This window comes from Protopterus annectens, chromosome 1.part1, assembly GCF_019279795.1.
Source record: "Protopterus annectens isolate FY-2018-M chromosome 1.part1, PAN1.0, whole genome shotgun sequence".
NCBI lineage: Eukaryota > Metazoa > Chordata > Ceratodontiformes > Protopteridae > Protopterus > Protopterus annectens.
The window spans coordinates 1721839116-1721859025 of NC_056726.1; the positions used below are offsets into that span (position 1 = coordinate 1721839116).

Below are 19910 nucleotides of genomic sequence, written 5' to 3' on the forward strand. Positions count from 1 at the left end.
TGTTGTCTTGGCTAGTCTGGAGCAATCAGTATCATCTTCAGTCTGTCTGCTCTTGCTTTCAAGAGCACCTTGGGCAGAAGAGGCAAAGGTGGGAAGGCGTAAACTGTCCGTGCTGCCCAACTGAAAGAAAGGGCGTCCACTCTCCAGGCCTTTGGATGGAAGGTCCTTGAGCAGAACTTTGTCAATTGATGATTCCTGTGGGAGGCAAAGAGATCTATGTCTGGCCTTCCCCACGCTTGGATTATCTTTGTAAACACTTGAGGATGCAACTTCCATTCGTGTGGGTCTGTCATATTTCTGCTTAGATTGTCTGCCAGCGTGTTTTCCAATCCTGGCAGGTACTGTGCTTGAAGTTAGATTTGACATTCCAGAGCCAAGTTCCAAAGTGACATGGCTAGCCTGCACAGGGGGTATGAATGTGTTCCTCCTTGTTTGTTTATGTACCACATTACTGTGGTGTTGGCTGTTCTTATCAATAATTGCCCTGGATGCAGGAGGTCCTAGAAAGCTGTAATTGCATTTATCACTGCTAGCATTTCCTTTTGATTGATGTGAAGGCGCTTTTCCTTTTGGGACCATTTGCCCTGAATGCACCCGTATCATGTGTGCCCCACAGGCGTAGTCTGAGGCGTCTGTTGTGATGACTTTATTTGCTTGAGGCTTGCAGAATGGTAGACCTGTGTTTGTTTGGCATGCTTGGGCCCACCATAGAAATTCCTTTTGCAAACATGGGATTATTGGTATTATTGTTTCCAAACTGTGGCTGTGTTGAGACCACAGGTTTTTTTTAGGTACCATTGAAGTTTCCTCATATGCATCTTTGCACATGGGATTAGAAGAATGCAAGATGCCATGAAGCCCAGAGCCTGCAGGATTTTCCTTGCAGTTAGCCTGGCACAATTTGCTAGTATTTTGAAATACTGAGTTAGTTGCCCCTGTCTTTCTGGCGTAAGATAGGCCATCTGGGTGTTTGTGTCCAAGTTGGCACCCAGGAAAGTTATTTTCTGAGATGGTGTTAGCCTGGATTTCTCTGTTGACTGTGCATCCCAGAGAATTCAATAACCGTGTTACATAAGCCAGATGTTCCAGAAGTATGTGTTTGCTGTCCGCTTGGATCAGGCAATCGTCCAAATAAGGGTAAATTTGTATCCCTTGAAGTCTGCAGTAGGCAATTACTGATGCCAGGCATTTCGTGAATACTCTGGGCGCAGTAGATAAACCAAAGGGCAATGCAGAGAATTGATAGTGGACTGTACCTGCAAGATATCCGAGGTATCTTCTGCAGCTTTGTCTGATTGGGACATGCAGGTATGCCTCTTTGAGGTCCAATGTTACCAGCCAAAACTCCTTGCCCAGCATGGGAAGAAGCTGCTTGTAAGGTGAGCATCTTGAATTTTGGTACGAGTAGAAATGTGTTTAGGTTTGATAAGTCCAAAATGGGTCTCCAGTCAGTTCCTTTCCTTGGTACCAGGAATAGTCTGGAATAAAAAAGTACAGTTTTGTACCTACCATAAATGTAGATGTCCGAACAGGATAGCATCTGCAGTCCTTACAAATGGGTTGTCCTGTCGTCAGGCAGCCCTTCGGTCGGCCGGATTCCAAAGTCTGGGTCTGGCCTCGGCTGGTGTCGCACTCACCCGACGTCATCTTTGCTGGTCTTCGGGTATAAAGGCATCAGCCGACGCCATTTTCCTCAGTGTTTCTTGCCCCAGATGCCAGTTGCCCTCTTGGAAAACTAAAATTTTGGATAAATGCCAATGTTTCCAGGAAAAATAGAAGGCAAATACAAAAAATAAGCATGTATGTACATATATACAAACAAATACACCATAAGATATCCCCCTCCCTAGCTAGCTATAAGTAGGGCAAATACCCTAGGAGTACCACAGAGGAGAAGGAGGGAGGGTAATCCTGACTGCAGATGCTATCCTGTTCGGACATCTACATTTATGGTAGGTACAAAACTGTACTATGTCCTTCAAGGATGCATCTGCAGTCCTTACAAATGGGTAGAATACCATAGCCAAACTAGGGGAGGAGGAGGAAGAAGAATTATGGTGTAGTTAGGATCCCTTGCAAAACAGCAGTGGCAAACCCTGCTCGGGATCTAGAGTATAGAGGTAAGTTATAATGCTTGGCAAATGTATGCACGGAGGTCCAAGTAGCCGCCTCAATAATGTCCTTGGTAGCCACTCCTCATAAGAAAGCTGTGGTAGTGGCAGTAGCCCTTGTAGAATGAGGTCTTATGTTCTGTGGAATTTGCTTTCCATGGTAGGAGTAACAGAATCTTATGCAATTTCCTATCCACTTGGAGATTGTTTGTTTGGAAATTGCTTTTCCTTCCCTTCCTGTTACATAGGCTACTAAAAGCTGGTCTGTTTTTCTATTGCCCTTGGTTCTGTCCAGGTAGTAGCGCAACTGTCTGTGTACATCCAAGGTATGCAGGAGTCTTTCCCCCTTGTTCTGTGGATTGGGAAAGAAGGTAGGTAGGTGGATTGCCTGGTTTAGAGACACTCTAGATATCACCTTAGGCATGAATGTAGGATTAGTTCTCATGGATACTCTATCTTGATGGAAGATTAGGAAGGGTTGTACTGCCATTAAAGCCTGTAGTTCTGAAACCCTTCTTGCTGAAGTAATTGCCAGTAGGAAAGCAGTTTTCCAGGATAGGTGTTGAAGATCTGCTGTTGCTGCTGGTTTGAATGGAGGGAGTGTCAATTTTTCTAGCACAAAGTTCAGGTCCCATGCTGGTAATGGCGGTTTCCTAGGAGGTTTTACATTCTTAATTCCTCTCAGGAACTGCCTGAGTAGAGGATGAGAGAAAACAGGGGGATCGAAGCTGTATTCTGCAGAAATAGCTGATGCATGTATCTTGATGGAGGAGTAGGACAGGCCTGTATGGAGAAGCTCTGCCAAATACTCCAGGATGTTGGCAATGTCTACCTTTGACACATCTTTCCCTCTTTCAGTACTCCAAGTGACAAACCTTTTCCATTTTCCTGCATAGTTTTTTCTTGTTGAAGGTCTGCGGGCCTCAAGGATAATGTCTAACCCTTTGGGATAAATCTGGGTTAGTTGCTCTTATGCAATGTTCCAGGCAGTTAGTTGTAGAGTTTTCAGATTGGGATGCAGGATGTTGTAGTTGCTCTGAGTTAACAGCAAAGGGATCAGGGGTAGTGTCCACATTTCCCCCCCGAGACATGGTCCTCAGTAATGGATACCAATGTTGCCTTGGCCAATTTGGAGCCATCAGGATTATCCTTGGACGTTCCTCTTTGATTTTCAGTAGTACCTTGTGCATCAAAGGAAGAGGTGGAAATGCATATGCTGTCAGGCCTTTCCAACTGAAGGATAGAGAGTCCACCTTCCAAGCAAGTGGGTGGTGTATCCTTGTGCAGAATTTCTTGAGTTGGTGATTGAGTGGGGATGCGAATAGGTCTATTTGTGGTATCCCCCATTTCTTTGTGATGGTCTTGAAGATGTCCGGGTGTAGCATCCATTCGTGAGCATCCAAGGTAGTTCTGCTTAACATATCTGCTAAGATGTTTTCTTTTCCTGGTACAAATATTGCCTGTAACTGAATGTTGTAGCTCAGAGCCATATTCCATAGGTCCAGAGCCATTCGGCATAGGGGGTATGAATGAGTGCCTCCCTGTTTGTTGATGTACCACATGACTGTGGTGTTGTCTGTCCTTATCATCAATTGGCCTTCTTTGAGGAATGGTCTGAAATTCTGGATTGCTAGTTTTACTGCCAGCATTTCTTTTTGATTTATGTGCAGGTGCAGCTGATCTGGAGTCCATAAGCCTTGAATGCAGTGGTCCAGCATGTGGGCCCCCCAACCGAGGTCTGAGGCGTCCGTTGTGATGGTTTGGCTTGTTTGAATGTTGTGGAAGGACAAGCCTGGATTTGACTGGCATTCCTGAGCCCACCATAGGAAGTCTTGTTTCAGGCATGGGATTAGTGGTATTTCGGTTTCTAAGCTGTGCCTGTGTTGAGACTATAAATTCTTTAGGTACCACTGTAGTTTTCTCATATGCAGTCTGGCATGGGGGACCAGGATTATGCAGGAGGCCATGAAGCCCAAGGCCTGCAGTACTTTCCTTGCTGTTAGTTTGTCCTGCTTTGCTAATGCCAAGAAGTAAAGAGGAAGTTGTTCTTGTTTTTCTGCAGTTAAAAATGCCATCTGTTTTACTGTGTCCAATTTTGCACCCAAGAATGTTCTTGTTTGGGATGGTATCAGTCTTGACTTTTTTTAAATTGACTGTGTATCCCAGGGCTTGTAGTAAGCAAATGACCCTTTGTAAGTCTTGTGTCAGCTTGCTTTGGTTGTCCGCTTGTATCAGGCAGTCGTCCAAGTATGGGTAAATTTGGATTCCCTGAAGCCTGCAATGAGCGATTACTGATGCCAGGCATTTCGTGAACACTCTGGGCGCAGTAGATAAGCCAAAGGGCAATGCTGAGAATTGATAATGCTCTGATCCTGCAAGAAATCTGAGGTATCTTCTGCAATTTGGTCGTATGGGGACGTGCAGGTATGCCTCCTTGAGATCTAGAGTTACCAGCCAACACTCCTTGCCCAGCATGGGAAGAAGTTGCTGTAGGGTCAGCATTTTGAATTTTGGAACAATGATGAATGTGTTTAAAGCGGACAGGTCGAGAATAGGCCTCCAACTTTTCTCTTTTCTTGGTACTAGGAAGAGTCTGGAGTAGAATCCTTTGCCCTGTTCTGTAGGTGGTACCCTTTCTACATCTCTCATTTTTATCAATTGAGTTATTTGTTTTAGAGCTTCTGTCCTTTGATTTGGTGGTAGGTTTGGCATTCCTCTTTTTACTGGTAAGGTGTGGAAATGAAACCTGTAGCCTTGATCTATAATTTGCAAAATCCACTTGTCTCTTGTGATATAGTGCCAGTTCTTTGAAAATAAGGCTAACTTTCCGCCTAAGGGTGCTGCTATCTGTTCCCTGGTAGGCGGTGTCAGAGTCAAGTCACTGTGATTGTGTTGTAGTGGCGGTGGTTGAATCTGTGCCTCGTTGGTTATTGCCTTGCCACTGGCGTCCCCTGTAGGCACCTCCTCTGGATTGATTTCTGCCTCTGGGACGTCTATTCCTGCCTCTCTGAGATTTAGAGGAGTCTGGAAAGGACCAATTTTTGGAAGGCCAGTTCCTGCTAAACCTTGGGGGCTGAACCTGTAGGAAATCTTTAACTGTTTGTACAGATTTTGCCTTCTCTTCCATTTTCTTCATTACTTGTTGGGCAGGAGAACCAAATAGACTGACCTTATCCATAGGAGCATCTAAAAGCTTTGCTTTAACATGATCCGGCAAGACCTGTTCTTTCAACCATGCATGCCTTCTAATAACTGTACCAGTCATGGCTGATCTAAATGAAGCCTCCAGTGCATCATAGCCACATTTTAAAGAATGGTTACTAACCTGCTGTATGTTATTGACCATTTCCAGAACATATTTCTTATCTAAAGAATCAGAAGACAGTTTCTTAGTTAACTGATCAAGCATAAACTCTTGGTATTGGATCATATGAAACTGACAGTTCAAAGCAATAGCTGAGAGAGTAGCAGAGGTGTATACTTTTTTACCCCATCTCTCTAAGGACCTGGATTCCCTATCAGAAGGGAGTGGGTTTTTCGCTGAAGTCGAAGCTACTGCCTTAGGACCCTGGGAAATAGTCTCAGGATCTGCAAGGGGAGCCTTGTATAAGTGGTGATGGGTGTCCGGAACCCTGTAAAACCTATCGGGTTTAGCAGGGGCTGGAGGTAAAGTATCTGGAGCAGTGCAAACATCATTAAATGCATCATCCACCACAGGAAGAACTGGAGGTATAGCTAAGGGTCTATGTTGCGGTAAGTGTAAAAAGGTCCTAAGCCTTTTTCTTGAATCTGAGAAATCTTCTCCTTGCCATTGGAATTGTTCTCTCATGGCATGTAAGGTTTCCCCAAAGGAAAATTCCTCTGGTAGACAGGCAGAAGGAATAGATTCTTCAGCATCGGAATCTTGATATGTAGAATAAGGAGCCTCTGGATGGTCTGTATTGTCTGTATCATCAGAAGAGTTATCTGAGGACACAGTCTCAGGGTGCTCTGCTCTAGATCTCTTTTCTGGAGGTTGAGAGGCCCTATCTGGGTGAGATTGGGATCCCCTTATTAAAGAGATGAGATCCTCTGCCAGAGTAAGCATTTGGGAACTGGAACTGGGCCTGTGAGAGGGGGGCTTAACAGGCACAGACTTAGCAGATTTGGCTGCTTTAGCCCTGGCAAAGGCCTTTATAGACATGGCTGCAGGAGGCCTAGCTGCACCACGTGCTGGAGTAGAGACATCCAAAGGGATGGTATCCGATAATTCTAGAGAAACCACATTAGTAGGCAAAACTTCAGAGGCCGATTCAACTAGGGTAGAAGGGGCCTCGGTAGTAGTCATGGATTCGGCTGAGGATTGAACCGTTTTCTCGGTTTCGGCCGAAACCGAGACACTCGCGGTTTGCTTAGCCGTGGTTTCGGCCGAAACCGCGGACCGCGAGTGACGGTCCTTCTCTTTGCGTTTAACAATTTGTGTAGTCGGAGGATCCGACGGCATAATGTACGCAAAATCTGAGCCGAAAAACTGTTCAGCAAACTCCGACCGACGCCCAAGCGTTCGTCGGTTGAAGGAAGCACAGGCTAAACAAGCTGCTACGTCGTGGTCTGGGCCTAAACAAGGTAAACAGTAAGAGTGGAAATCTTTATGAGGTATTTGTTTCCCACAAGTTAAACAGTTATTTACTTTTTCTGACATCGGCTGAGGCAAGAAAGAGTCCCCAACGGGGTACTTAGCTTTTTAGAAGTCTTCGAAGTAGTATTCGGTAGTAGTAATCTCTGGATCTGACCGACCGGCACTTGCGAACAGCTTCTGCTTCGGGCACCACGCGGCAAGAAAGACTGAGGAAAATGGCGTCGGCTGATGCCTTTATACCCGAAGACCAGCAAAGATGACATCGGGTGAGTGCGACACCAGCCGAGGCCAGACCCAGACTTTGGAATCCGGCCGACCAAAGGGCTGCCTGATGACAGGACAACCCCATTTGTAAGGACTGCAGATGCATCCTTGAAGGACATCCTTCACCTTGTTCGTGAGTAGGTACCTCTTGAATAGCTTTCATGTCCATGAGCTTTGAAATTTGTATTTGAGCCTCTGCCCTTTGATTGTGTGGCAGGTTCGGCATGCCTCTCATTTTTGGAAGAGTGTGAAAATGAAATCTGTTGCCTCTGTTTATAATGTCCAGGATCCATTTGTCTGTTGTGATATGCCTATTTCTTGTAAATAATGCCAGCTTTCCTCCCAAGGGTGCTGCCAGCTGAGACTTTCTTGGCATGAAAAGGGGAAAGTCATTGGGTTCGTTTCCTGTATTGTTGTGCACTGTCTTCGCCACCTCTTGGTGCTGGAGTTTGCCATTGTCTGCCTCTATATGATCCTTGTGATTGTCCTCTGCCCCTTGTGCGCCTGTATCTACCTCTTTGGGGCTTGTCCGTGGCTGGAAAGGACCAGTTTTTTGAAGGCCAATTTCTGCTAAAACGTGGTGGTTGAACCTGTAGAAAAGCTTTGACAGTTTGCATAGATTTAGCTTTTTCTTCCATTTTCCGTAGTATCTCCTCAGCATTAGTACCAAATAATACATCCTTTTGTAAAGGAGCAAACATGATCAGGCAAGGTTTGTTCCCTAAGCCAGGCATGCCTACGAATGACTGATCCTGTAACAGCAGCTCTACTTGAGGCCTCTAGAGCATCATAGCCACATTGTAAGGTGTGTTTACCCACTTGTTCTGCACTATGCATCATATCCTGCAACTCCTTCAAATCTGGTTGTTCAGGTTGACACATTTTTTTCCTTAATTGTGATAACAGAAACTGCTGATATTTAAGCATATGGAACTGACAATTTAAGGCCCTCATGGCTAGGGTGGCCGAGGTATATACCTTTTTTCCCCACCTTTCTAAGGATCTAGACTCTCTTTCGGAAGGTAGTGGATTCTTAGCAGTAGAGGCCTTCATTCCCTTGGGGCCTTGAGAAATGGTTTCAGGGTCAGCATTATGGCTTTTGTAAAGAAATTGGTGAGAGTTAGGAACTCTGTAGTACCCATCAGGCTTGACTGGGGCAGGAGGCAGGGAATCCGGATTAAGGCAAGCCTCCGAGTAAACATCATCAAGTATGTCCAAGACAGGAGATATCGCCAGAGGTCTGTGCTGAGGTAGCAAAAGAAATTCCCTAAGTCTTTTCTTGGAATCAGAAAAGTCTTGGCCTTCCCAATGGAAGTGTTCCCCTCAAGGTATGCAAGGTTTCCCCAAAAGAAAAATCCTCTGGGGGAGATGCAGAAGAAATGGACTGCTCTGCATCAGAATCTTCAAAAGGGGAGTACGAGTGTTCCTCTTCATCAGAATATTCTGAAATAATGGAGCCCTGGTCAGAAGAGGGAGAATCTTCCTCCACTCTGGGTCTCTTGTCCGGAGGGGGTTGGGAACCCCTGATAAGAGTAATTAAATCCTCAGCCATTATTAGCATCTGCTTTATAGGCATGGGGCCTGGAGATGGGCCCTGTGCAACAGGCCTCTTGGGATGCATGGCTGATTTGGACTTAGTAAAGGCCTTTATGGAAATGGAAGATGAGGGTCTAAAGACACCATGGGTGGAAGTGGACCTGTCCACATTAGGAGGCTCAACACTCACAGTGGCTTTGGTAGCTGTAGTCTGGGTATGGGCCGAGGCACCTGCGGTCTCGGTTACAGAAGACACCGCCAGAGAAGTGTCGTCGGTAGTCAGGGGCTGCGTAGGCGCCTCGCTGAGAACCGGACCACGTGTAGCCGCTTTCGGCATGGTGTCGGTGGAGACCGCGGACCTCGCGTGTCGGTCTTTGTCCTTGCGTTTTTTGGACAAAACGGTAGTCGGAGTCTCCGATGACATTTTATAATCAAAAGCTTTACCAAAAAAGTGCTGGGCGAACTCCGCCCGACGCTTAATAGTGCGTTTATTGAAAGTAGCGCAAAAGCGACAGCCCGAGACGTCGTGGTCTGGGCCTAAACAAGGTATGCAGAGGGAATGGAAATCCTTATGCGGTATTTGCTTCCCACAAGAAATACAATTGTTAACTTTGTCTGACATCGGTCTGAGGCAAGAAAAGTTTCCCCAACGGGGTACTTAGCTTTAAAGAAGACTTCGGTTTCCAAATTTTCGTAATTTCAGGAGCTGGCCGACCGGCACTTGCGAACTGCTTCTGCTTCGGGCACCGCGCGGCAAAAAAGACTGAAGAAAATGGCGTCGGCTGTGTCTTGTATACCCCTGTCGCACTGACGTCAGGACCTAGACTTTGGAATTCGGCCGACCGAGGACCCGCCTGACGGCAGAGAACCCCATCTGTAATTACTGCAGCTGTATGCACGATGAACATCCCGCTATTACTAGCACCTAGGAACACAATATGTGAGAGATGCAATTACATTAAGAACCTAGAATCACTGCGCTGTCAGTCACAAACCAGTACATCTGCCACTGAGCAGACTGTCTGCACAAACACTATGAACAACACCCATATCTGTACAACACACTCCTACATATGTAGGGGTTCTCAACAAAGATATATCTAAAGAGAGACCTCTGAAGCAAAAATACACACGCACATCAAAACCCACAGCACCACGCACCAAACATAGTACAGATATCAGTCTCTCTCAGCCTCTAAGGCCTAGTACAAACTCAACATACTAGTCATACGAGACTATCGTGAGACACACAAATGTACCCCTCACCAGGCTAGACAAGGAGAAAGTCACAGTAAGTTGCTTGTCAGGTGCTAGAATCCACCATATTGTGCATGTACTCAAGTCTCTTAACAGGTACTGTTATGACTCTGTCATAGTCCACGTTGGTGTGAATGACTTGAGACATACCTCTCTTGACTATATGAAGACAGACATAATTAAACTCGCTGAATGTGTCCCAGGCAGGTATATCCCTATCCTTAAGCAACATCATCACCCAGAATGATGCCTCGATACAAACAGAAAATGATGACTAATAATTGGCTTAGTTTCTGGTGTCACTCCAAGGGAATCCAGTGCCTGACAGCCTGGGAGGACATGAGGCTTCAGGCTTCTGAGAAAGGCTCTTGCCTCCCCCATTGTGCCTTTTTTAGGGTTTATATCAGAACGTCAAATGTTAAGTTCGAAGCTCAAAACTTCGAACTTCAAACCTCGAAGAGCAAAAACATCGAACCATAGAACTGAGATTGCCAGCGAGTGCAGGAAGGGAAGATTTCCCTTTACTGAAATACAGTGCGATCTTGGAGATGGTATATTAAAATAGCGGAGGGTGTGGGTGCAGGGGGGCCTGCCCCCCTGCATACATTTTTGGGGGGGTATTTAGTATTTTTTTTTTGTAGATTCGATTTTGTCAGCTTTCAAGGTTTGCAGTTCAAAGTTGTGAGCTTTGAACTTGTAAGCTTTCGATTATCTGATATAGACCCCCCTTTTTTTAGGCAAAGTCAGGAGTATAAAATTACCAACATAAAAAATTCTTCTAAACGAAATAAAGGTCATGCTGCTAAATACTAGGAGTCTTGCCATGAAAATGCACTCATTCCAAGTATTCCTTGCCCTGGAGGATGCTGACATTGTGTGGTCACTAAAACCTGGTTAAAAGCTTTGGAGAGCACCCTAGCTTTACCAGGTTACTTAGCCTACCATACTTTCAGACCCCAAATAAAGGGCTGCAAAGCCAAAGGAGGTGGAGTTTCAATATTTATCAAAGATGTACACACCTCCAAGCTTGTCACACAGTATGATGCATAGGAAACACTCCAACTGCAGTTAACTGTTGATAAGACAACTATTCAAATCATAGCTAGCTACAGACCCCCCCCCCCCAACCATGACTCAGGATGCCCACTCCACATATCTGGACTTACTTGAATCCATCAAGATTCAACCCTCTACCCTGATCCTGGGTGACTTGACTACCCAACCATTGAGTGGAAGACCTATTCTAGCCCAAACATGAATGCCCAGAGATTCCCTGACTTAGTCACTGCCAATCAATTGGATAAGCTGGTCAACACCCCTACGAGATGTGAAAATATCCTGGACATGGTCCTAACCAACATGAGTAGCCACTGTAGTACCACTACAGTGTCACCCTCCTTGGCAAGATCAGACCATAAAGTGATCACTTTTGAAGTCACCATCTCCCCCTGACCCCACTCCTGTCAGGGTCAAACAAAAAAACTTTTCCAAAGCTGACTACAGTCTCCTCAGAGTGGGTATAAGCAGCTTCACAACCACTGTCTCTTCAGTTGGAACTAGCACTAATGTCCAAGCCTACACCAAAAAAGTATATGAGCACCTACATAGCTGTACGGACTCCATTACCTTTGAGTCTGCTCTAACACAACACATTTAAATCGAATCATTTTTATGTAGAATTTCATACACAGTAAATACTCTACCAAAAATGTTTGCAGGGGGTCTCCCTTATTTAAATATACTAACTCCACAGTCACACAACTGCAGAGAAACAGACTTGTGGGTGGGCATTACTCTGGTGCACACACTGTACCTTGATTTTCTTTGTAACTGGTATCATTACACCCTAAACCACACCCACCAGAATTCTCTATAGTCTACTACACTTTGTAAAAATTCCTATCAAATATAACATTGAAATGTATTTTATATTAAATCAGTTTCAGACATTTTTAGATATTCCAAGTTTAGACAAAAATGATCAAAGGTACCCATATACAACATATGTTTGTTAAAATTGCAAGGACCCCAAACTGCAATCTTCACAATGATGAATTAATAGTAAATGTGAGTGAATATGCACAAAACCTGAGGTTCCACTCTCTTGAAATAGTCATACCACTGTGATGTGCAGCATCTTTATAGGGGGCACATACATACCAACTCTGAGGATGTAGGGGAGGAGCCCCTCCAAAACACACTACTGCTGTAATAGCAAGTTTCATTAACTGCTGTTTCAGTTTTAAAATTGCAATTTAACCTTCACAATATTGGGGGACAAACCATCCACACAGCTATAATGCAATAACTTATTCTTCAAAAGCCTGAAGTAACCAGATGTTTGAATCGTACCTTACAGCTAAAGCCAAGGGGAAGGACAGACAACTGAATTAAAAAAAAAACGAGAGAAAAGCAAAGGTTACCTATCTGTTTCTCCAGGTCTGCAGCTTCATCTGCAGTAGCTCTAGGCAGGATACCAGGATCACTGAAGCTCGTCTGCAGCAAGGACCCCATGACAAAAAAAAGAAGCAGCCCTCCAATAATGGGAATGGCAATTGTCACATGTTCAGTAAGGAATGGACAACTGGCAAAGAAGAAAACAATGGGTTTAGTTAATAAACAGCTTAATCTATACTACTATAATGTGTAATAAAAATGCTCTATCATCTGTAGTTATGTGAATGCAGAAACTGTAGTCTTTCAAAACTTATGAAAGGTACAGCATATATGTTCAATTTATCCAAAGTGAACTGTGGACAATTTTTGAAGAGGGAGGGCTGAAGTATGACACTGTGCATATTTAACTCCTATTGGCCCAGTAATCAAGGAACCTCAATCCTCACCACTGGCAACAGTGGGGGCACGTACACACTGGGAGGATGACAATTGCACACATAATAAAGTAAAAACATCCCTTAAGAGCACACAGATACCAGAGTCTGGAGCTGGTTCTCCCTCTTTCTCCATATCCCCAATAAGACTCCACACTGGCACAGGTATAGCGTTGAGTCCTTAGCCAGGGTTCCAAGCAAAGTCCTCAAACACACACTGTCCACAAGTGCTTAGTGTCCCTGTCCAAGTAGCTGACACACAAACACACACCTGGGAAAGGGTGGCACAGGTTTACTAGCTATGCCTCCTTTTGCCCAGATTATAAAGGTAGTCATTACTGCCACCAGTCACGTACACACTGGGAGAACATGATTAATTATTTCAAGCTATTTAAAATTCAGTCTCCGATAACGTGAGAACTCACATGTACGATATTATTTTGTATTGCAGAACACAAGTAACCATTTTTTTAGTCAAATTATACTAAGGTTTGGAACCATATACAGAGAGAGGTTATCCCCCAAAATTCAGTGACTGCAGAAACACTTAAAGGTATCACATACATCTAAGTGTTTCTGCAGTTACATTTGACCGACGCCTTTACAGATGTCAGATATTGCTTGTTTATATTTGCATTAATTCCAAAACTATGCTACATACAAAGTAGAAGTTCGCACAATGGCAAATTACTGATATTTGACCTCTGTTTAGTGCAGCTAGAGAGATTAATGGTTGTGCATATATTTATAGTCAAATTTCATGTTTCTAAATATCTCTACAACCAAATAGTACAGACAGAAGTGCTTAAAAAACATATGAAAGCTCTCAGCTGCATAAGCAAAATGCTGCTGAGTACGTGTGTAACTTGAGCAGTAGTGGAGAGATTTTAAAGAGCTGTTAATTAAATACTACAAACTTAATAGTTGCTATATTTACTGCGATTTATAAAATCAAGTTTAAGACCTCACTATAAAATCATGCTGAAAAGTTCGCCATTACTACTTGAGTAACCCCTACGGTTCAGAGATATGAACATTTATCTGAAGCATGAAATAATTTGATTTATAAAAAAGCTTAGGCTGCACCCACTGGAAGTTGCATTGCAAACTTCCAGAGCTCCAATGGAGGGAATGAGTTAAGAAACATGTTTTTGGTACCTGCTGGGATTCCCTCATCATTTTAAGCTTGATGCCAGAGAAATCTAAACCATTTTCACTCCAGCCCATACTCCTAAAAAGACAAACTACTAATGAAACCGCACCCTTATTTTCCACAGCTTGTCCCAGAAAAAAGGGTGCATATTTAAGTGCTTCGGGTAATAACTGATACGGACTCACCATATCAGTTGACTGCAAGGCACCCTTCTAAAGAGCACTAACCATTAGGGTTTCTTGCTTTCTCCAGCTTGGCATCAAGACTCTCCCAGTCGCACTGTCTGGAGTGTTCTTATCCAGCATGCTCACACAGTGGGTTTAAATGTTAGGGGACACACCCACACACCCTGAGCTACCCAGTTCAACCTCATTCCATTGACTATGCACAATCTGTAAGATCAAAAAACAAAAATGACACTGACCTAACTTACAGGAAAACAAACTACAGTCCCAGAGCAGAGATCATCCAAACAGATGTGGACTGTGGGTTGCTAAGCACCTACTACACTAGGCCTTCTTGCAGATCAGCTGATACACCAAGTTCAAACCCACACCACCACATACTTATTATGATGCTACATCTTCAAGATGCAATACTTATTATAATGCAATAAGACAGCTTGGTAACCTTTCTTAAAACAACCCATACACTATGTTATAAGCAAAATCTAGCAGTAAACAAGAACATCCTCAACTCTTTCAAGTTCTTTCCTGACAGGTTGTTAGTGCTCAGCCCTGAAGGCCATCTAGGAAAACTAATTCATCAAAATTAGTACATACTTTATCCCCATCCATTGATCAAAGCTCCTTTTAAAACACTGAATTTTGGGGGATAACCTCTCTCTTAGTATATGGTTCCAAAGCCCTAGTATAATTTGAATAAAAATGGTTACTTAATTGTGTTCTGCAATACAAAATATCGTACCTACGAGTTCTCATGTTATTGGAGACAAAATTATAAATAGCTTGAAGTAATTCATCATGCAAAATTCTTTATGCAGTAATAACGTTCCACCTAATATATTTACAGTGGAATGCATACATTAAGAACCAGATATTTTTCATAGTTGAACAGAAGGTATTCTTGTAAACAGTCTGAACAGATGCAAATAAAGCGGATTCCTGTTGCACACAAAAAGAACAGCATTCAAAAACTGGACAAATACACAGTGTGTAAAGCTGTAATAAGCTTTTGTCATTCCTTAAAGCTAATGATTTAAATTTGAGGCCCATAAGTAACTAAGCATATTTCCAGACATCTACAACATGCAAAAAAATAAATAAAAATTTGATTTATAAGAACAGTGGATATAAAAAGTATACACATCCCCTGTTAAAATGCCAGGTTTTAGTGATACATAAATATGAGACAATAATAAATCATTTCAAACCTTTTCCCAACTTTTACGTGACTTATAGCCTGTACAATTCAACAGAACAAACCAACCTGTTAGTGGAAAAAATATAAAAAATGTACAATAAGCTGGTTGTATACGTGTGTACACCCTTAAACTAATACTTTGTTGATGCACCTTTTGATTTAATTACCCAAGTTCATACAGGATACACCCAAGGATGTTATCAGGTGCCATGGACACTGTACTTTTTGCCTTTGAGAGGGCATTGAAGACCTGCTTCCTGGTAATGAGAGGAGACGGGGTGAAGTTTTCACTGAACCAGTCTGCCATCAGGTTGGCTATATCTATGGCGTTTGTGTATGTGGTGTTATTCCCATGTTAATTAGAATTTTTTGACCCAGCTTGTTACCCCAACTAGAAGTAAACGCATATTAGATCTTGTCAGCTGGTCGACACCCCTACGAGAGGTGTCAGAGCAGATTTGGGCGTTACCTTTGAGATTGCGGACATATGTAAAGGCAGCCTTACGATTGTCCTTAGTGGATATGGCCAATTTGGACTGGAAGTCAGCCTTAGATGATTTCACTAGTGACTATTTGCTTGTTCAGACAAGAAAGAGAGTGCTTCCAGCTTGGAACCTGCTCCTTCTTGGTCCTGGACAACAATTTTTTCCTTTTATTATAGAGTTTTATTGCTGCTGTCCACCAGACAGGTTTACTCTTCCTTGAGGAAGATGATTTGGTCCTGTCAAGTATTGCTGAGTCCATGCAGCTATGTAGGTGTTCATATAGTGTTTTGGTGTAGCCTTGGACATTAGTGCTAGTTCCAACTATAGGGATGGTGGCTTATTTATACCTGCTCTGAGGAGATTGTAGTCAGCTTTGGAAAAGTTTTTTTTTGTTTAACCTTGAGAAAGGGGGAGAGGTCAGGGCAGTTGGTGGCTTCAAAAGTGATCACTTCATGGTCAGATCTTACCAAGGAGGATGACACTGTAGGGGTGCTACAGTGGCTACTCATGTTAGTTAGGACCAGGTCTTGGACATTTTCACCTCTCGTACGTGTGTCGACCAGCTGACGAGATCTAATATGCATTTACTTCTAGTTGTGGTAACAAGCTGGGTCCAAATATTATAATAAACATGGGGATAATTCGTATCCCCAACCAAAATCACAAAATTATGATGTAAATCAAGTAAACCAATAAATTGCTTATTCATAGGTTCAGAGGTAGGTAACTAGGCTATTGGCCAAAGGGCCTATATAAGCCTAGCCAAAAATTACCCTGGCTTTTGCCACCCAATAAAATTTTTCCTGTGCCCCTGTCAAGCAGAGCCATAGAAGTGATCCCTGGGGTGAATTTCCTATCTCCCATTCAATCAAGATTTTTCTTGAGTGCTAATGAGTAGCTTTGTTTGATATAGATAGGTAGTTTGCTCCAGAGTATGGGAAGTTTCTGGGACAGGAATCTATCCCTCCAGCATGTTCTGTTTATTGTGGTGACAAGGTTTAGGTCGCTAGAGCATGTAGCTCGGAGAGATTGGGACTTCTTTACGTGGAGCATGTCCAACAGCTCTGGGTTTGACATAGCTTTGTATGTTAGGCAGAGATAGTCTCTGAGTAGGCTATATGTGTCAGAGTAAAGTTGGAGTTTTTTGAGACTGTCTGCGTAGGTCATCTGTTTGAGGCCGGTAATCCACTTTGTGAGGTATTTCTGTGGCCTTTCCAGTTGTTGTAGATGTCTTGAGGTAATTAGTCTGAGTGATTAGTAGAGGGGAACAATTACCTCTTTTCCTGGATAAGAAACCTTTTGTGATTAGGTGTGCCACACAGGATTTGCTGACTATTGTGGCAATGTGATTATCAAAGGAGAGACTATTGTCCACCTGTGTCCCAATGTTTCTTAGCACACTTTCGGTGTTAAGTAGAATAACACCTATGTGGTACGTTCACGGGTACAGAGTTTTTACCAAAAGGGATGACAATGCACTTTTTGGCATTAGGCTTGAGGCCACGGCTTTGACACCAGGCATCTGTCTCAGTGAGGCCTTTTTGTAGGATTGTAAACATCGTTAGGAGTTTTGATTATGGCTCCTAGTTTGCAGTCATCTGCAAACTTGGTTAGTCAAAGACCTTCTGTGTTAGCCTGTACTTAAGAGAAGTAGATACCAAACAGGAGAGGACCTAGGACTGAACCCTGTGGTACTCTCCACTTGTCACTAGTCTGAAGTTGGATTTAGAGTCTGCTACTTTCACAGTGTGGGTTCTGTCAGTGAGCCAGTTAGCAACCAATCTTGTGACATAGGGATTTATACCTAGTTTAGTGAGTTTATCTATAATTACAGAGTGGGGGATGGTGTCAAAAGCCTTGGCGAACTTAGAAAGGCTGCGTGAACCACCTTACCCTCATCTACTGCTTTGGTGACTGCTTCAAAGAAGTCTGTCAGTTTTAGAAGACATGATCTGCCTTTTACAAACCCAAACTGGGTAGGGTCCAGAGTTTGGAGATTACTACTGTCATTGTTTACATGATGATACATACCATAGCCTTGCAGACCAGGCTTGTCAGGCTTATGGGGCGGTAGTTCCCAGGGTCTGTGGTGGCTCCCCCTTTGTGGAATGGGATAACAGTTGCTGTGCGCCATTCAGTGGGCACAAAGCCTGAGGTGAGGCTATGATTTAACGTTGTACTTGGGTGGGGTTCCAGTTCGTTCTGTAGTTCATGTAGAACGCTGCCTGGGATGTTGTCAGGTCCCATGGATGCTGTGTTCTTGGCTTTGAAGTGTGTTTTTTTTACCTGTGCAGCCGTGATTACAGGAACTTTGCATTCTTCCGGTATAGAGATGAGCCCTTTAGGGGATGAGAGGGGGTAAAGTTAGCAATGAACCTATCCGCCGGGATGTTAGCAATATCAGTTGGTTCTGTATATTTAGCGCCATTGTGCTGTAACTCGGAGCAGATCTGAGTGTTGCCATTGAGATTCTTGACATAGCTATAGAATGCTTTGTGGTTGTCTTTGTAATCAGGTCCATGGATGGTTTCTGTAACATTAATCTCGCTGCACTTAATCCTGTCAAGTATATACATCCAGTATGTCCAATTCTAAATTATAATTTGTTTCTACTACTTTGTAAACTAGATCATCTTTAAGCAATATTAATACTCCTTTCCCCATGCCTACTATAATAAAAGCATTCAATCTTCTCATATCCAGGAAAAACTGAATATGTAGAGTTCCAGGCCTCAGTGATTGCAAACATGTTGAAAATGTCAAAATGTGAGAGTAAATCTTGGTATTTCCTAAGGTTTTGATATTGCTACAATATAATTTAAAAGTGTTAGCAGATTTTTCTAGGATTTTCTTTTGAGATTAAGCTCAGAAATTAAATTATAAACAAAACTAGATCCATAGTAACAAGTGAAACCTATACCTTGGCATACCCTTCCCTGTGGCAAAAAGAGCTACTAACAGATAAGAAATCATGTAGAAATTCACACACTTTGCATTAACTACTGAAGATGGAAGAACTGACTCCATGGCTAGAACTTTCATCTCTACACCGTTAAGGTTATGACATAATGCTAGGGATACAAGACAAATGGGACAAATTCTCTTGTGGATTAAATGAGGTAACTAGGTGAAGAGACCAAGAAGTGTACACATTCAGTGCAAACAAAATACAGGCTCTGGACCTGGAAAGCAAGTTCAGTTTATAATGTTTGGTAAACACGAGAAGCACAGCAAGTTGTAGAAGCAAAATCTCATCTTTACTACAGAACCAAAAGTTAAGCACTTACCAGGATGGCAGAACTTCACAATCCACATCAGTCCACTTACTGCTGCAATCACTTGGAATATAATAGAACTTTCCACATTCAAACTCCTCTCACTGCTCCCATAATGCATCACACCCCCTTCCAGACCAAGACCCCCCACCACATACCCGCTTTATTATTATTACAACACGCAGACCGACTTGAAAGCCATTGCTCCACAGCCTCTGCTTGTATTCATTTTCAAAAGGATTGGGAGTATGCTGAAGTGGACAAATGTAGCTCTCAGAGATCAAGTACACAACTTTCTTATCTCGCATGAGCATTTTCAATCACTTCACCTAAGGGACAGAGTTCCCAGCATCTCCCCTTGGGAGTTAACCATACATGCACACTGAACGATGGTAGACCAAAAGTCAACCTGGACCTTCAGAGCACATAAGTCTGTAGTCTCTCTCATAAGTATGCAGAAGAAAAGACCAAGTCACTGCAGAAGAGCTACAATCTGCTGACATTCCTAAAAATGGCTGAGAAGGTAGGCATCATACCTGCAGGATGCTGCTTAGGTTAGCCTTGCAAAATTTTGTTATACTTGGAGAAACAAAACAATGCAGTCTGCCAGCCACCTAGACACAATGAAAGACTCTTTTTGGACTATTATTTTACTGACAAAATAAAGTGTTTATTAAACTTTAACATCTTTGGTTTTAAGTAGAAATGCAGTTGTCTAGGAACATTAAGACAGTATAATAGGTATTTGCTAGTATTTGAACGGGGGGGGGGGGCAGGCATATGAATAGATTGTGATAGAGAACCACAGAAGCAAATCTAATCCAAAGGACAGCGTAAATCTGCAAAGATACTCTTTCCTTATGGAAGAGGAGGTAAAGTGGTCTACACAAAAGACCATGCCAAAAGGTGGCAACCACCAAAAACAGGGTCTTCTGTGCCACAAATTTTAAATCTGCTCTGGCTGCTAGTCCAGAGGTGAGCAATGTTATTACCATAG

At 43.1% G+C, this 19910-nt stretch overlaps 1 protein-coding gene across 2 annotated transcripts in view; it reads right to left on the minus strand.

The window, feature by feature from the left end:
• The window catches only part of ZDHHC18 (zinc finger DHHC-type palmitoyltransferase 18), a 1033940-nt gene that overhangs the window by 870158 nt on the left and 143872 nt on the right, over window positions 1-19910 (minus strand). For both annotated transcript variants that reach the window (XM_044084102.1, XR_006366315.1), the window contains exon 2: window positions 12210-12370. In XM_044084102.1, coding sequence (XP_043940037.1) covers window positions 12210-12370 — 161 coding nt within the window. The remainder of the gene's footprint in view (window positions 1-12209; window positions 12371-19910) is intronic.